The sequence below is a fragment of the Rhinolophus sinicus genome, chromosome 5 (assembly GCF_057876585.1).
Source record: "Rhinolophus sinicus isolate RSI-liver-muscle chromosome 5, RSI-T2T, whole genome shotgun sequence".
Classification (NCBI taxonomy): Eukaryota; Metazoa; Chordata; class Mammalia; order Chiroptera; family Rhinolophidae; genus Rhinolophus; species Rhinolophus sinicus.
Window position 1 is genome coordinate 39,681,586 of NC_142505.1, and position 18,722 is coordinate 39,700,307.

The window sequence follows — 18,722 nt, forward strand, 5'->3', positions numbered from 1 at the left end:
AAAAGCAGAACTATATTTTCTGGAAATAAAACCTTATAGCACATGGTCAAAGTATCTCCAAATGAAAAGGTGAACAAACAAGGTGATTTGGGCTCACAGCTTTTTTTTTTTTTTTTTTTCCGTTTAAAAGTCAAGTGTGGTGGTGGTAAACAAAATACCTCCAGGAACTCACAGTATTGCACTGTGGTCCTCAGAGGCAGGCCCCCTGAACAGCCCGTGCAGTTGGCTAGCTGGTAGTTCCATTTTCCAGGACACTGGAAGGTTGACCCTGTCATCGTACTAATGGGAAAAACAACTGCGACTGCTCAGGAGTCTCTTAGCAGAAAAGTAACTGGGTCCTCAAAGACTTTTTAGTATAAAAAAAAAATCTTTTGACTCCCGTCGTGAACAAGCAAAACCAGACCACTTCTTAGTAGATGGTGCCTGGCATGTGAAGATGATGCACTGGTGACAAAATGGTGAGCTTGAAGTGATGGGTTTTAAAACCAATATGATCTGGGGACGTTTCCTTGATGAGACAGACATGGACAGAAGGGTCAGTTGGTAACATAACCTCTCAAGCCCCTACCAATGACCAGTGTAATGCCAGTTGTTGTCCATGGAGGGGTTTCTTTCCAGATGTGACTGTCTAAACCTGGGGTCTTCTGAGTTGACAGAGGCCCAAAGCTGACACCACAGCCTCACGCTGGGACTCATACTTCTGCTCCTTGGCTCTTTAGCACTTGGTGCTAAACCCAGACTGCTAAGCCCAAAGCTGTCTGGAGGGGTTGTGGTGGGGGGGGGGTTTTCAGGAAGCAACGTGGTCCTCCCGGGAGGAAGAAACTCTGGGTTGTGGGACAGACTGTTAGGTAGTCAAGCACTTGGCCTGTTTCATGTCTTAATGAGCGGGGTGGAGAAGGGGTGCGTCCTGATGTTTCAGCTACATTGGTTATACGCAGGGAGGACCAAAGTCTGACCTACTGAATAGCAAGGGGTCAAGACAGCACTGAAGTCTGTAGGCCTTTCTGCGAAGCAAAGGCCATAGAAGAATGAGACAAGCAATAACCTCACCTGAGAACAGCTGCACAGAACACATGTAATAAGCTAGTTTTCTCTCTCGACACCACGGTGAACGGATGGACGTCTGCCACCACGTGTTCCTGCACTTGTCAGGGACTCCCAGGGCGTAACTGGAGGGTCCGAATTGTGTGCCCCACTTCTTCTTCCTTAGCCTAGTGTGAGTGCAGAGGTATGTGGTCAAACTGGACCCCAGAGGTTATCTAAGCATAACTTTTCAGCAATATCTTGGTTATGTAAAGGGACTAATTCCTGAGGAATGTTGCAATTTATGTGGATATTTAGCTTGATTTTTTTTTTAAAAGGTAAAATCTTAAGAAAACATCAGACTTTTTCCTTTGGAAGAATAGAGTTTGGCTTGAGTGGAAGTTAAACAAACTAACTGAACACTGTATATTGACTGTGAATCAGGGCAGGGAGGCACATTTCTGAGGAGCCTGCAAACTGCACGGTGCTGGCCCCTGGCACACAGTGCGTCTTCGATACATACATATGATCACCACTGTTTGGGAACCATTGCTTTGGGTGCATGAAAATGGGGAACTCATTAGGAAAATGGTCCATCTGTAGTCTTTTGCTCCATTAAAGACAGTCCATATGCAGAATAAAAGATGACCTTCTGTGTGTCCAATACAAAAAGATGTTTATGTATCCAATAGCTTGCAAAACTAAAAGAAAACACCTAGAAAAGTGATTATTTGTCTATTGTGTAGGTTCAATTGGAAGGTAATGAAGCTAATAAAGAGAACTACACGGGTTAGAATGCTCTCTTGGTTTATGGATACTGCTGGTAGCTAAGTTTGGTTTTCTTTTAAATCCTAAAAACTCCTTAAGACTCCAAAATGTATGCTTAAAACTGGAACAGTGTGGCCTTTGGAACTGAGTAGATTGAAAGCGTCATGGTAAGAAGGTATGAGATGTCTTTCAATCGTCGGAGTCGGCACCCGTTTATCACTTTCTCAGGGGGCGTTTCCTGGCCACCCCCAGCCAAAAGAGCCTTTTGTCCACTGTCCCATCACCCTGTTGTTTTCTCTGTAGCACCAACCAACCCGAATGTTTTCTGTTCTGTATTCACTCAAAACTTACTGAAGGATTAAACCTTTACATTCACTGTCAGAGCCCCACCCAAACTTCTGACTAAGGCCGTACAGTCTTAGGGCCCATCAGAGTTGTTGGGTAGGGGAACTGCTTTTACGCGTCTATGGGGAGGGAGCTAGATATTTAAAGGGCCCTAGAAGTGGATCACTGCTAAGCTAGACAGTGTGGTTATGGTAGAAACAGCTGAGGCAGTTCCCTTTCTTTGCTAACCTGCCCCCACAAACATCCACTCCCACGGTGCCTGACTGTCCCAGGAGCTTATGTTTCAGCTATACTCGGAGCAACTTTGCTGTCTCTACGACCCAAGGAGCCAGAAAAGAACTGGTGTAGAAACCGGCCGACTTACAGATGTGTGCACGGCTAAAGCTAGCCCTCCTGGTGAGTACCTGTTTGAATTACCCGATAGGGGCTGATCTGTGTTTGAGGATTGACCCTGGCGTTATTTTGCAAGTATGGCAGAGTGTGCTTACCACTGTAAATTTTGCTAATGAGGGGAGTTATCGTCTTTCATCCTGGTAAAAATGGCAGAAACTACATTAAGTTTTCTCCCCATTTCTATACAGAATTAACTTGAAGGAAACACAACACATGGTCATCATTTGTCAAGTTTTCCAGGGGCAGTGGGCATCCTGAGGTGAGGAACCAGTCAGCACCTCTTTTCCTGCCCCCGCCCCACGGTCCTGCAACGAGCATAAGGCACAGTTTATACCAACACTTACTGGAACTGCTTTCATCACATTGTCATCACACGAGAAGACTAAGTGGATGAGAGATTCACAGAGGGGAAGGGTGAAGGGAAGCCCGGGCAGGTGCCTGGCGCGTAGCACTGCTGTGAACCCCGGCAGCACCGCCCTGCCACAGAAGGGCCCGATGTGGCAGGCCTGGTGCTGCGTGCACAAGGGCTAAATGGAGCAAGGGTTTTCTGACGAATAATACTATGCACCTGAAAGGGTAACAGCTAACTAACCTGGCACTAGATGGGGGGGAAGGCCTCTCGACCTCCCCAGAAAGCAGTGTGACCAGCACCCTCCGGAGGAGTGTCCACATGTGCACACACATGCACGCAAGTCACCCCAAGTACTACGCCTGTGAAGAAGTCTGGATGCCGTGACCACAATTTCCTAACCTTTTTTCACTTTGATTGCTGTATGAAATTGTGACTGAGTGCGGAACTTAGATCCGGATAAATCTGTTTAGGGAAGGTACACAAGAATAACAGAACTTATCTTTCTAAACATCGCAACCTAGTTTTCTGCTCAGGTGAGACTATATGCCAGCGACATGTACTGGTGGCCACAGTGTGACTATGAGACGTCCTCAGCAGTAACCCCAAAACAATACTGAGGATCAGAGGCCATTTGCAGTCAAACACCACACACCATGGCTGGGAAGGCCAATGACGGGGCACCAATAATGATAAGAGTCTTTGGTTGCTTTTTCTTTTAAACCCATATTTTATCAATTTAAAGCACTAAAGCAGCAGAGCGAAAGAGAAGGGGAGGGGAGAGGTGGAAAGGGAGCGGTTTCCCAAAAACTCTAGCAAAGATTTTGCTTTCTAGTGGAGGACTTATGATTATATACCTGTCATAAAGGTAGATGTCCAGGTGTAGGGACCTATAGCACAATACTCGGAAGACTAAAAGGCTAGTTGTGGCCCTTGACCTCTCCAGGTCTTTGCGGGGCCCATTTAGGTACAGAGAAAGGTGTGTGTCAGTAAAGGAGGCAGCCTCTCAAAGGGCAGTTTGGAAGGAAGCCCGGTTTTACCCCAGGTGACAAGCTCCCAGTCAGAAATGTCTCCTGGAGGCCGACGGAGACCTGCAGTAGCCTCTGCACTTTCCAGCTCCTTCCATCTGCCCAGCCTAAGAGGTGTGCCCCAGAGCTTGGGCTGAGACAGCATGCTCTAAAAACTACCTTTCAAGCTCTCTGCCCGCTTGAACACTCTGAGTCTGCACTAGAGCTTATTTCTGACGGAATGAGTTTTGTCTCAAAGGAACTTAAAGTTGTAAGTTTCTATGTATTCGTTTTTATGGCCTAATCGGAATTTCAGGGCAGCCAGGTCTTTCACCTCCGGCCCACTGTAAGCTCAGTGGCAGAGCTGTAAAAAGGCATCCCGAGGCACCTACGTCTGCCCCGTGGGATTCAGAAAAGGATGGATTTGGGCAGAGCTCAGTGCTGGGCTCAAAGGTGCTAGATGCATAATCGAGGGCCAAATCCAAATGATTCAACACAAAGATTTAGAGTTAATTTCCCATTATTACCTGCTCCTCTTTCAAGGCCTTAATGTGACATTAGGTTGGGGTCTAGCTGCGGTGGCAGTGTCTCCACACTCCTCCGATCAGAGAGCAGTGACTGAGCACAACGCAGCATTCCTGGCAGCATCTCCGGTTATGAAACAACACCCTGGGGACTGCACTACGGTAGCCGCCCGACCACTGGAGAGGTCAACGTTTTTTCAGTTGTTTCTGTGAAATGCTACATCAGGTTCTTTCGAAATGCAATTTACCCAGGAATAAACCCAATAAGGTCATTCTGATTCATGAAAATGTACAAAAGGTGACATGTACAGGAAAACATTACTGCTCATATTCTGGAAAGAGACTTATCTTTTGAAAGTAATGACATTAGGTTCATTTTCATCAATTGGGTAAAATCACTGGGGTGAAATCATACAATTACTGCAAGGAACTGTAAGCAAGCAATTCGGTCACAGGAATTTGTTTCTTTGTTTTAAATGAAAACGCTGTATGAAATGCATAGCTTTGATTAAAACTATAGACAGGATTTCCTCTGTAAAACTCCAGATTTAGAATGCTGGCGAAGGCAGTGCTGGCAAGGTAGTTAATGCACGTGGAAATGCTATTCTACGTTGGCTTCCAGAAGTAGCCCTAAACAATTCTACCCACCAACGCGGTGGCTAGTAATGCTCATTTCAGTTTTACTATAAATTATTCTACATGTCACTTAAGTACTTAAGAATTCACGCTCGCTCCTTTCTAGAAGCCATCTAAGGCAGCTGATGCGTAAAGCACCTCAACTAGATTTTCGAGTAGTTCAGCAGTTCAGTCTGTGCTCCATAGGCCACAAGGGCTGCCATGTACACCCCTCGCTGTACAACTCACCCCCTCCCTGGGAACTCTTCAGGTTCATGTGTGCCTGTAAAAGGCAGCCTGGGCACAGGAGAGAAACACGAGAAACATGAGCATCAAGGGCTGTTCACTGGAGCAGTCTGAATTCTAAGGAAGGTCACGTGAGGGTGGGGGACACAAAGATCTTACCCACCTCACGGAAAATAAATGAGGTTCATTCATGCTGCCAATTGTCTGGGACTACCCCCTCTCTATCACCTCGGAAAGCACACTTTGTTTGAGATGTGATCTACTGCTCTGCTGTTCAGTTTTCATTCACGCTACGTTAGTTTTCCTCTCACTCATGTCGGCTTTCCTGGAATTTGTTTACTGTGTTTCCCTAGTTTTCATTGAACACGCAGAGGCAAGGGCTGAAGCAATCATTTCAGAAACAAGAGCTCACAGTACAGACACACAGGAGCATCAAATACGAAAATGTGGATTTTCTCCTGTCTTTATTCTGGGGAGGAAGAGTCCTCCTCGTCCTCTTCCTCGTCTTCGTCGTTGAACGAACAGGGGGTCTCGCCTCGGGACTCGGAGCAGTGAGAGGCCGCACTGCTGGACTGGTGACTGTTTGGGGCAAGGAACTGCCCAGTTGCTAAGGCCACTTCAGCATCCAGGCATAACCCCTGGTTTACACTAGCAAACAATTAAAAACACACAGGCTCATTAAGTGGCATATGTTTTAAGCTTTGTAAAACAGGAGTAAAAACATGGGAAAGGAGGTGCCACCGGCGAGCTCTGCCAAAGTCTGCTCAGGACCTGTGCCGGCAGTGACATGCTGACTCTCCCCTCCAGGGAGGGCCAGGGCTCCGGGGCTGGCCTTTCTAACCCTGAAAAAATACGTACCTTGATTGGGACAAGGTGGCACCAGTGGTCAGGTCTAAATTTGAAACTGACTGGGTAGAGTTCAAAAGTAGTCCCTGATTTAACCAAGAAGGTCCTGTGGAGATATCTACAGGAAAAAAACAAAAGCAGAAGATGCAGGCGCTAAGTTCTGTGGCTGCCGTCGTTACCGTGTGAGGAAAGCTAACAAGTAAGAACATAAGCCTATTCTAAATTACAGCTAGACGGGTCTCCTGCCCTAGGGAGAACCTTGGTTTCTTCAGCTTGGAAAAAAGAGATTTTTAGAGCATAAAAGCAGGGGAGGAAAAATACAGGAAGGCAGACTACAGCGAGAAATAATTCAAATTAAACCAATGACAGACTCTCATTCTTTGTTTCCCATTAAGAACTCGAGAGGGCAGCTCACTAAGTACAGTGATCGCTGCACTCTCCTGGACACCTGCGTCCTCCTCACAAGACTCAGCACTTGGGCTGCGGTGTAACAGCCAAACCCAGGTGTGCGTAATGAGAAAGTCAAATCACAAGTATTGTAGGCAAGGAGGACAGACACATTTTGGCCAAAACCCCCACTGCACCATCTCTTTCAAGTGCCCCTGGGGAATTCAGTGCTATTAGTCATCAAAGATCTATTCTTTTTCCTGGTCTCCTTTGCTTCTTACCCAAACTAACCCTTATTTTAAAAGGTCATAGGCAGTCGTGTTTTTAATGACAGTGAGATAGGCACCACTGTGTCCATCTGCATGAAATACTTTGGGCATATTCTTTCAATCTTATTTTCTATGCATACATCATATTTCTCCTATCACAACCCTGATCAACTTATTGTAATTTTACTTGTTTAATACTTGTCTCCTTACCTAGAATGTTAGCTCAAAGAAGGCAGTGCCTGGGACATCTAAAATCTAAACGTTACTGAATAAGTATAGCTTCTTTCAACAGTGAGTTTACAAAATAGTTGATATATATATATATAAGAAATACATTCATATTAAATGTTGTATTACATTATACTAAATACATTCTAATATATATATTAGAAATACATTCTTAAAAAGAAATTCTTTGAGTTACATTATAAGATTGAATGTACACTCAGAAAATGTAATTTGCCAAAATGAGCTTTTATTATATTTAATCAAAAGTTTCATAATTACTGTGCAAAAAAATAAATAAATATAACTATGTGTATGGGGATGGGAAACTGCTGTCCTGGCACTGTCTGACTATGTGAGGCTTCCTATATTGAACAAAAAAGTAAGCTAAATGACTACATTGATTTTAGAATGGCCTTGTAAACCTTTTTCTTCACAGGCTAACTAAGGCAACTGAAAAAAAGACCTTCAATTCTAAGAAGAATAGCAGACTTTAAACACATTAAATAACTCTGTACAAGACAAAATTAAAGCCAGAATCCCATGCTGAATATTAATTAGCATATATGGAAACTTTCTGTCAGAACACAGCTATTTATTTGTGAGCATAACACATTACATTTTCTTTTTACAATGGCTTTGAAAAGCCTACGTTTCTTTCACGTTATCATAGGAACTACACAATGGTTCTCACAATCTTCCTCAAGAGCCCCTCTGTCTCTTCACACACTAAAGGCACACGTTTCTTTTTTTGAACTAACCAGAAAGTCAGTACCCCGGTCTGCCAATGAGGTCATGAGGAGATAAAACGACAGAGCCTGCCTAACCGCCCTGAGCTTTTACAATGAGAATAAGCTAAAATAAGGTCCTGGTGATTTATTGAGTGAGCCCTTTATGGAGACCCTGCTGGACTGCTAACAGGACTGGGCTGCTCTGGGAAAGAGTGGGGAGAACGGAGCGGGTGTGTGGAGGGAAAACCCGGGACTGGTTGGCTGAGAGGCAAGGAGATGGGGTCACATTTGCAGGAAGTGGATGGTGCCAATTTAAAAACTAAATCCAGTAGAAACCAAATCTCAAATCAATGGACATTTGTGTTGTGACCAAAGGGCCAAAACCATAAAACAAATTAAGAACTACTTCTTCATTTATATTTAATATACCTTAGAACTAATGCCTGTAAAAAACGATGTGAAATTCTAGGTGGTAATATTTATAATGAAGGAAATTGCCAAAAGCAAAGGCAGAAAAGCATTGTTTATACATCCAAATTATAGTCTTAGGATTTAGGACAACCATAAAGAAGATTTCTGAATCAGTGAAAAAAAACCACTGAATTACAGAACATGCAAAACATGTGCTTTTGTTTTTAAGTATACTCTTTTAATTCTTAATAAAAAGATAAAGAACCCAATTTTAAAATGGGCAAAGGATCTGAATAGCTATTTCTCCAAGGATGATATACAAATGGCCAATAAGCACATGAAAAAATACTCAACACCATTAGTCATTAGGGAAATGCAAATTAAAACCACAGTGAAATATCACCTCACATCCACTAGGATGGCAATAATAAAAAAGATGGACAATAACAAGTGTGGGGAAATTGGAACCCTCCTGCACTGCTGGGAGGATTATACAAATGTACAACTGCTTTGGAAAATAATTTGGCAGTTCCTTAAATAATTAGTTACCATATGACCCAGCAATTCTACTCCTGGTTATACACCCAACAGAACTGTAAACTTATGTTCACACAAAAACCTGTACAAGCATGGTTATAGTAGCATCATCTATGATAGTCTAAAAGTGGAAACAATCTAAATGTCCTCCAACTAATGAATGGTTAAACAAAATGTGGTGTATCTGTGCAATGGCAATAAAAAGGGATGAAGTACTGACATGTCACAGCACAGATGAACCTTGAAAACATTATTCTAAGTAAAAGTAGTCAGTCACAAAGGCCACATATTGTAGGATTCCATTTATATGAAGTGTCCAGAACGGACAAATCCATAGTAACAGAAAGTCGATTAGTGGTTGCCAGGAGCTGGGAAGAATAGGGATGAGTGGGTAGGGAACGACTGCTGATGTGTATGAGATTTCTTTTTGGGATGAAAAACAAGTTTTAGAATGAGTGGTGATGATTGCACAACCTTGTGAATATAACAAAACCCACTGAACTGTACACTTTAAAATTGTGTATTTTATGGCATGTGAATTAAATCTCAATGTACAAAACTTACAACAACACCATTTCACATCCACCTGACTGGGAAAATAGAATACTTCCACTCTGCAGGTGAGAGTGTAACTTGGTAGAAACAAAATGGTCACCAGGATGTAATTACAGCAGTGTTCAAGGTAGCACTGTTTTTTGGGTTTTTTTTTAATATCAAGAAATGAGAAACAAAACTGAAGGTTTACATTAGTAAAATGAACAAATAAATTGTGATATATTCACATAATAGAATTCTCCATACAGCAGTAACAATGTATGAATTACAGCTCTATTAAATCATGTGGGCAAATGTGAAATGTGATGCTGCGTGGAATAAAATCAAATCACCAAATATATCACTGTGATTCCATTTATATGAAGGTCAAGGTAGACAAAACGAAATAATAAATTGTTTCCAGTTTACGATGTTTGTGTTTGTATCTAAATGAAAGCAAGTGATCATAAACAAGGAATTCAAGCTCATGGTCACATTTAAAGAAGCAGGAAAGGGCGCAGAATTGAGGGCAGGCACACGCGGGACCTGAACTATTAGGTTGGTGCAAAAGTAACTGCGGTTTAAAAGGTTAAAAACAACGGCAGAAACCGCAATACTTTTGCACCACCCTAATAATTTTCTATGAGAAAGGAAGAAAGGTTTTCACAAGTTAGGGTTTGACATTTATCAGGGGCAACATGTGAAAGCATTAGTCAACATACCTGTGATATAACCTTCTAAAGCCTTTGGCACCAGTGATTTAGCAAGTTTCAGGTCCTCCAGGGAGCATTTGCCTGACTCCAGGCCAAAGGACATTCCCATCCGCTTTAGTACTTCTATGTCATCATGGATCTCAAAGGTGTTGTCAAAATTAAAAAGATACTCAAACCTGCATGAGGAAACAAAATTAGTATAGGGTTTTCCATGGTGTTGGGGAATTCTGAACAGCTGGTACTCTATAAATTACATACAAGACTGAGGGCCTAAGTTCGGCTATGTTAAGAGCAGTAAGAGTCATTCTGCTGTGCTCAGGGTAAGGACATCTCAAAGACACCACTTTCCCAATGAAAACCACTGGCCTGTGACAGACAAAAGGAGTCCATAAACCTCAGCCCTCATTAAGCTGTTGCAAACGGGAGATAGAAATTCTGGTCTAAATCCAATACCTTTCTAAGCTGTTTACAGATTTGTCACAAAATGAATATTAAGAAAGCCTTCCAGTTTAACATAATCCTGCTATGAGTTGGCCTATTAGGATTGAGGAAAGAACATTTTGGGTGCTTATTTCACTTTCATGAGTCCAGCATTAGCTATAGCATTACTTTAGATGAGTAATAAGTGGTAGACTATTTCACAAATTAACCAATCCCCAAGCCCTGTCTTGAGTGCCCAAGAAGTAAAACATCTTAAAGAGGCGAAAGTAGGAAGAAGTGGTCCTTCTGACTCCTAGGTAGGCTAGGCCCTGGTGCACCCACAGGTCTCAGATCTACAGGGACAGAGTGCAGGTACATGTTCTGGGACAATGGTGGGTTTCCACTGTCATGAAGTTCTATTAAAATCACATGAGGGTAAAACTTTTTACGCTAGATATTAGATCAGGGCAAAAATTACAATTTAAAGAAAAATGCCATATTTAGATAAAGTACATGAATTGGAATAAAGTACATTAACAAATTTGTAGAAAAAAACCTAGACGAAAAATGTAGAGATGACTTCAGACACAGATTAAAAGCAGATGGTTTTGTAAATGTAATCCTCCTAGCGGGAAAGGCTCCTGGCTAATTAAGGGGAAAAGATTGCATCACTAAAGTAACTGAAAGACAAGGCTTTAGGACCTACCTTGAATAACAAGCTTCTACAAGATTCTTAGAGCCTCCTTCTCTCCATGCAGGGAAGGGCCAGGAAAGAGCATGAGTCAGTAACCACCCAAGGATGAAAACTGTACTAGACCCCAGCCTGGGGTGAAAAGAATCCATAAAACCCTTAGGCCAATGACTCCACGATTCCCTGCTACTCCTTTTAGACCAAAGAAGAGAATTTAATAATCCCTCACAAAATGAGAGACTAACTAGAGAGAGTAACTAGAATTCTAACAGGGTTTTCTTTTCCCCCCAGAAAATATGTTAACCATTCTCTAAAATTGTTTTATGTATGCTAGTTTTTTTAGACATAGATTTTAGTAAAGAATTTGCAAGTGTGTGAGTAACTATACAGACATCTACTATTTACTGACCAGTGGGCTGGTCCTTCATGACTATATCTATAACTTTTATAAAACAGCAACTTAAATACTATAATTCTTATTTTGATGGAGGAAGGAATGAGATCTGAGAGCTTAAGAAAGTATGTAGCTAGAGGAAAGCCTGAAAAATGGATCTTCTCCCTCCACAGCCTGCTCGGTCTCTACTCTTTCTAATTGTGTCCACAGTCTTAACTATTAAATACTTCTGAAATCCCTGTTCACCGTTTTTCTTCTTCACTTTGTTTTTTGGTGCCTTCTTATGTAAGTGACCCAGAATATCTGTATGCAATCACGACAAATAGAGGAAGCAACACTGTCAGAGAAAAGACTGGGAAAAACAAGGAAAGGTGAGGCCCAAGGGCAATGCTGCAGCTTTAAGGAGACCAAAAGTTCTGATCTCCTAGGACAGTCCTGGGCTATGCCTCTGGTACTTATGTAATTATTGAGTCCTTTTTTGCTTTCAAATGTGTCCCCATCTGGATGATAAATTATATGCTGACCCTTTGTAACAGTATTTAACATTTATAAAATACTTGCTTCGAGTCCAACCCTTTATAGGCATTATCTCATTTAATCCTCATAACAAGGCCAGAGAGTGACAGAGGCCCTGGTATCACCCCCATTTGTTCTTCAGAAAACAGAGCTTTGATGCTCTTAAACGGGGGAGGCATAATTCACTTGTGTGTCTCACTCTGTACTCGATTCCTTTAACTATCTTCTCATGATACCGGTCACAGCCCACAGACCACTGATATAAACTATTTTCATGAAGGGTAAAATAAATTATACATTAATTCTGTATTGACAACTGCTACTTCTCATTTGTTATGATGAATATTACCATCAATCTTAGTTACTATAGAAAACAGCATGGAGGATCCTCAAAAAAGTTAAAAATGGAACTACTACATGATGCAACAATTCCACTTCTGGGAATACATGCAAAGGAAACAAAATCACTGTCTTGAAAAGATATGTGTACCCTTACGTTCACTGCAGCATTATTTATAATCACCACGGCATGGAAATAACGTGTATCCATCAATGGAGGAATGGATAAGGAAAATGTAATATACATACACACACTGAAATATTCAGTCATTAAAAAAAAGGAAACTGCCATTTGCAACAACATGGATGGGTCTTGAGGGGATTATGCTAAGTGAAATAAGTCAGAAAAGACAAATACTATATGATTTCATGTGTATGTGGAGTCTAAAAAAAAAACTGAACTCATAGATACAGAGAGCAGATTGGTGGTTGCCAGAGGGGGTGGGGGAAGGGGATGGGTGAAGGTGTTAAAAAGGTGAAAACTTCCAGTTATAAGATAAATTAAGAAATAAAGAAAGCAGTGACCGCATCTAATATTTTCTATCTATTCATCCATTAATAAACAGAAGCACACTCAACTGATATAGCAAAACAGAGAATTAATTGTCTTAATGCCACTTTTGATATCTAAAATATTTCCACAATAAACTATGACAGTGAATCACCGCGAACCTACCTTGTGCCAGCCTCACAGAGGGCCAACCTTACTGCAGTTACTTGCCCGGTTAGACCACATGCACGTCCACACGTGCACATCCGGGCTTGGGTCCAGGCACCACTCTGCAGGCAGCAGGCAGCACAGTGCCAGGCCCGAGTCCCCCGGGAGAGGGGACGGAGCATACACCACTACAGGACAGCACTGTGCTGCGGGGTTTCACTTGCCCCAAGGAAGTCGGCCTTGGGGGAGTCAGGTAATGGAGTTCACCCTTCTTTATTTTGCAAAACAGAAAGCCAGCCTGCAATCTTCCCCTGGTTTTCTGCACTCACTTGTCACTGGAGATGCTGCAGTCTATGACTGTTTTCCTGCTTGTATTGATGATTATAAACGGCAGCTGAATCGTGGAGTTCAGAGCTGGAGGGCCCTGGTTCTGCTGCTCATTTTGCCGATTTCTCTGTACCAGGTTTTTGAAAGCGATTTGCTGTAATGATCAATAAAAAGAATATGGTCACTTAATGTGAATGAGTTGGAATTAAATGAATTAAGATAACTACATTTAAAATATAGTTTAAAATTAGAGAGTTTAAAGAGGCCTTCCACCTATGAGTGAATTAAAGATTTACGAAAAAAGATTGGAATGATCTAACTAAATATATTTCGAGGGGAAAATATACATTTAAATGTTGTCTAACAGCATCCTAATGTAAATAATGGGGCTCACGGTTTCCATCATACATAGAAATAGGATCTTATAAATTTGAGAGAAAGCCCAGTGGCTCCTGCAACTCTTCTTAGAGTGAGTGATACAGTGAAAGTGGCACCATGTGCATTTCTGTTTTCCATTTAGCTAACACAGAATCTCAAGAGTTTAGGGTTAAATACATCTCTTGGATTGCCTAGCCCAATGGTATGCAAACTTTATAAAGCCACAGAACCCTTCCTCCAAATGAAACCTGAAGGGACATCCACTATATAAAACAGACGAAAGCAGCATTGCTCTGGTGGGTTGCAGTGGGGTGAGTCATCCTGAGCCCTGACAGCCCTGCCCCCACTCACCCCTTAGGTTCCTCCACACAACTTCTATGCGTCCTTAGGGCACAATCTGGAAACTTGCACAACACTCTCCCCACCTGCCATTTTCCAGATGAGGAAACTGAGGCTCAGCTCTGATAAGATATATCAAGGCCTGAATCTTTACACTGAATCTTGCTGCTACCTTTAGTTATAATTGTTACTCAAAAATCAAAGAAAGTAATCCTCCTTTTTAATAAGACAAATGTATTACAGAATTCCACAGCAAGAAAGACCTTACACAGTTCAAGTGTTTCATCTGTTCATGAAACATACACTGGTTTCTTGAAGTCAGAGCCATCTGTCCCCTTTCATCAACTGGTTCCATCTCTTCTCCCCCAGTAGTGATGAATTTAAGTTATTTTCTGTGTTTTAGCAATCTTATCCTAGGATTCTTTACTCTAGGTTCTTGGTCTTAACTAAAGTTTGATTAAGATTATTATTATCTTAAAATAGCTAGATGCTAGCTCCCTGGAAAGTGAATATTTTACTCTTTTAAAATGCACAAAAATGCATAAAATGCACCAATTTATTCTATCCCTAACAGCGTGCCCAAAAATCACTATCAGAAGACAATCAGTATCAATACCATTATCAAAACATTATTTCAGTCATACTTCTTCATTATTTTCTGCTGCTAAAGCGCTAAGGTTACTTTACATTTATTGCTAATTCATTTAATATGGAAGGGAAATATGCTGGAACTATAAACCTGAGAAAAAGACTTAGATGTTTCAATACGTCTGCCTAGCTTCTCTTCCCTTCCTAGGGAAAGCACCTTGGGAGATACTCCCACACTTTGCTTAGTCTTGTGGCCCTAATGCCACAAGAGGGGAATACAAACAGTGACAAGCCACAGTTCCTTTATGTTTATGATTCACTGTTCAATACTGCGTACAGTTTAATAGCATCAAAGATTCTTCAGGGGAAGAGAGCACTAAAAACATAGAATGTCATTTTGATAGTAAAAAGAAAAATCACCTCCTACTTGTTTTGGATTGATTTCCTTATTTGTTGCCCTTTGATTTCCTTTAGCTTTTTGTTGTTTCCAGGCTCACTGACATCTATTTTAGAGGCTGAACAACTTTTGGTGTGTTCAGAGACCCATTTTCCTATGCATTAACAGCTTTGGAAAAGGTTTAAGGGCTGAAGGGACAATGATGTAGATATAAGTAGGATGCCTGTATTACTTAGAGAGAGATATGATGTACTCACACCGTTCCTCTTCTACAGTATCGAGGATGAAAGAGAGCTGGTGGCATGTAAGTAAAACTGACTTGAGCCATGTGAGGTCAGTGAGTTGTGACATTAACTGTTAAAAAAAACTAAGCTAGCTCAGTCATGGCAAATTATTAGTGTTCAGGGAAAATTTGTTTCATTTACTATGACAACTTTTTGTTATTTGATAAAAGAAAGAAAACTGACACATTCAGAGGAAATAAGCTATATGTCTACCAGAGGAGCAGAAGTACTTGTTTTCAATTATACTTTGGGTTTCATTTCAATATGCAGAGAGACCTGCTTTTATAAACGTTGATAGCTAGGTTGCCCCTGGCTTGAAATCTTCTACAGATATTTGGTTTGAGAGGAAAAGAAATTTAAGCCTTAGAAAAAAAATACAATGTTAATTGTATAAAGATAAGCAGGGGGCAAAAATATTCAACTTAATTCTGTAATCTGGGAAGGTCTCACACACACACACACACACACACACACACACACACGGTGATTTTCTGTACCATTCTTTCTGATAAACAGATTATTACAGGCATCCTGAGAAACAGATTTTTATAATAACATAGACCAAAAATCAAGCTCCAGAATGTTCCATGACACTTTTGAGGAAATCTGAGGAAGGCCCTGCATGGGGTTTAGGGACCATGCGTTGACGGGGAAATACTGCAGCTAATTGTGCAGAGACAGGGACGACAGAGAGGCAGCGAGGGGAAGAAGGTGACAGCGTAGGAATTAGAGGCCAGTGCCTGGCAGGCCAGGACTATAAGAAAGGCAGGATTCTACGGGGAGGAGCTGTGGGAATAAACTGTCAGCTTTCAAAGCCTTTTTAAAGCTACAGAACACTCTCTTCAAACAAAACCTTATTTGGAAATCTAATGTGAAAAATACACAAAATGCTTCCTTCAGCGGTAGCTCCTCAGGTAGGTCCCACAGGGTTCAGGGTGAAAAGCAGACATAGAACACAGAAAGAAAGGAAAGAAAGAAAGGAAGAAAGGAAGGAGAGGGAGGGAGGCAGAAAGAAAAGAAAGGGCCTAATCAGGATGGAACACCATCTCGTGGGCTTCTTAAGTTCAGAAAGTGTCTGTTCTACCTGCCACTAGCCCTCTGCCCGGGCCCTACTTCCTTCTCAGATTAGGCGCAAATCTCTGGAAAGGCTAAAGGGTCTTCTTTTGCCCCTCTGATTTATACGTGAATGTGAAAGGAAAACAAAAAACAAATACAAGCACCTAGAAAGAGAAAAACAAAAATCTGGAATATTTAAGACTACTTAACATATTCTGTCCATTAGACAAAGTATTTTAGGAAAAAACCTGCTACAATATTTGGTAAACTACTGCTATCTTTATTTCTGAAAAGTGGATTATACCAAAAATTAAATGACTTACAGTTGTTCAAATCAAAGTTGATTTTATGATTGGCTGAAAGCTTTTCAAATAAAGACAATTTGCTGATAAAAACAAAAGCATAGACACTCTCTCATTTGTATTACAAAGTTTTTTCCATTGGATTGAAAACGGCCCCACTGTATGGCTCAAAGTGAATTTTTATACCAACTACAATTACCAAAAGTAGAAAAGAAAGGTACACCTACCCTGTGATTTTACCTTACGTAATTTTATACAAAGGCTCTATTATATTTTTAAAAATCATCCAAATCCCAGGCAATTATTGAAAAAAGTATGAATACAGGGATCCTTATTACACTATAAAATTTAATTTTCTTTTAAATAGAAATGCGGTTTAAGGTTTGGTATTTCTACAAAGCTTACTGAATCATTTCATGTTATTCTGTTAGTTATAGATAAGTATTACAGGATTTGATTATTTTATTCAACGTGCCTAAACTTTAACTAGCCTTAACTCGTGGTATTCCAAACTAGGGCTAAAATAGACTTCTAATAGTTTCTGCTCAGAGTAAGAATAAGTGTCAAAAGTAAACTATTGCACAATATAAAACACACATAGGGTAGGTGAGCTGCCGTGGGGCCCTGATGATGGTGAGAGATGGAACCATCTTAAAGGCAGATCACGTGGATGGCAATGGGCTCGGCTATGGGGGAGGTTGCCCGACTGTGGTCCCACCAAATACTACGCAAAGGCACCCAAAGCAGAAAACACTGACTCTAAAAGCAAGTAAGCAGAGACGCAGAATACAGGTAGGGGAGGTAGTGAAAAACATTCCAGCATCTTTACCTGCAGGAGAAGTTCTTGCAGCTGGGCCCGCTTCTGCTTTATCCGTTCTATCCGCCTCTGCTTCTCTATCTTTAAAACATAGGTTACAAAATAACATGAACATATGTAGAGAATAAAGTATTCCTCATTTTCAGGTCCCAATTCTGAGATATCCAGTTTTCTTCAGAGAAACGCAACCCATTTTAACTCCCAACATCAATAAAGGCAAATTGCACCTCTTTGGGCGGCGGGTTGGGGTTAGCAGCAGGCAAGACAGCAGAACTGTGGAACGAAATCCATCTGCTTAATGAGTACTTGGTATGTAGTACTCGGTGCTATTTATTACTCATGTTCCAACAGAGCAAGAGCTGACACTTAGTGAACACTTACTCAGTATTTTACACTCATTATCTTCACACGTCTTCACAAGACGCTATGTATGAGATAAGTCTTTATCCACTTTGCATGTAAGGAAATGGAGGCAGAGGGTTCAGTAACGACCCAACGTCACATAGCTAATGCATGGCAAGAACCTAAGCCATCTGGTTGCAGAGCCACTATTATTACTGTGCTATATTAACAGACCCTCACTCCCCACAATCCCCAAAATGAAGTAAGATCTCAGTTTAACGGACTTATTTTTACTTTAAATTTCATTCATTCATTCCATTTATTTGCCCCCCTCCTTCCCCCTTTAGAATCACATGGCTGATTGGTATACAAACAGGATTTGGGGCTTCTGAGACAAAATCTCCTCCAAAAAAGTTTTACCAATTTACTCTCTCACTAGTAACAGTCTTTCCTTAAACTATCACCAATGACCAAATATTATGATTGAAAACAGGTAATTACCAGTTTGGTCAAAAACTCAACCAACCTGCACAGCCCCACCACACACCTAAACCTTGCCTTCCACTGCTCCCAGTACGTCTTGCTGTGACTCTGACCTCTCTGTCCTTCCTTTGTCATTCTGCCTCAATGGGGTCAACCCTCCCACCACGCCCCAGGAAAAGCTGGTCCCCGTTAGCAACACCTTCCCCAGTAACCCAGGCAGTACGAACACTCCCGGTCCAGACGGTGCATAGGACCCTTTAATGCTTCCTTGAGCATAAGGAAGTAACTTCGAATCCTATACTACCTTGTGTCACTGCCGTGTCACGTGTGTAAGTATCATTTCCCTGATAAGAGAAATTAAACCATGCCACATTTCTCTTTCTCTTCCTTTTCTTCTTTATGTTATTTTATTTTAGAGGTAAAATTGGTATATTAAATTTTAGCTGACTTGTAAATGGGCATAGCTGC

General features: G+C 41.3%; 1 protein-coding gene across 10 annotated transcripts in view; it reads right to left on the bottom strand.

Annotated features, from left to right (window-relative positions):
• Positions 1-18,722, bottom strand: part of TFDP2 (transcription factor Dp-2) — a 180,239-nt gene that overhangs the window by 28,542 nt on the left and 132,975 nt on the right. For 9 of the 10 annotated variants that reach the window (XM_019747143.3, XM_019747140.3, XM_019747137.3 and 6 more), the window contains 5 exons: positions 17,442-17,510; positions 13,271-13,422; positions 9,933-10,099; positions 6,129-6,234; positions 5,718-5,918 (listed from right to left, as the gene is read on the bottom strand). In XM_019747143.3, coding sequence (XP_019602702.1) covers positions 5,735-5,918; positions 6,129-6,234; positions 9,933-10,099; positions 13,271-13,422; positions 17,442-17,510 — 678 coding nt within the window. In that variant the 3' untranslated portion in view covers positions 5,718-5,734. Of the gene's footprint in view, positions 1-5,717; positions 5,919-6,128; positions 6,235-9,932; positions 10,100-13,270; positions 13,423-17,441; positions 17,511-18,722 lie in introns of those variants that run through there. The other variant, XM_074312942.2, reaches the window with a different exon arrangement.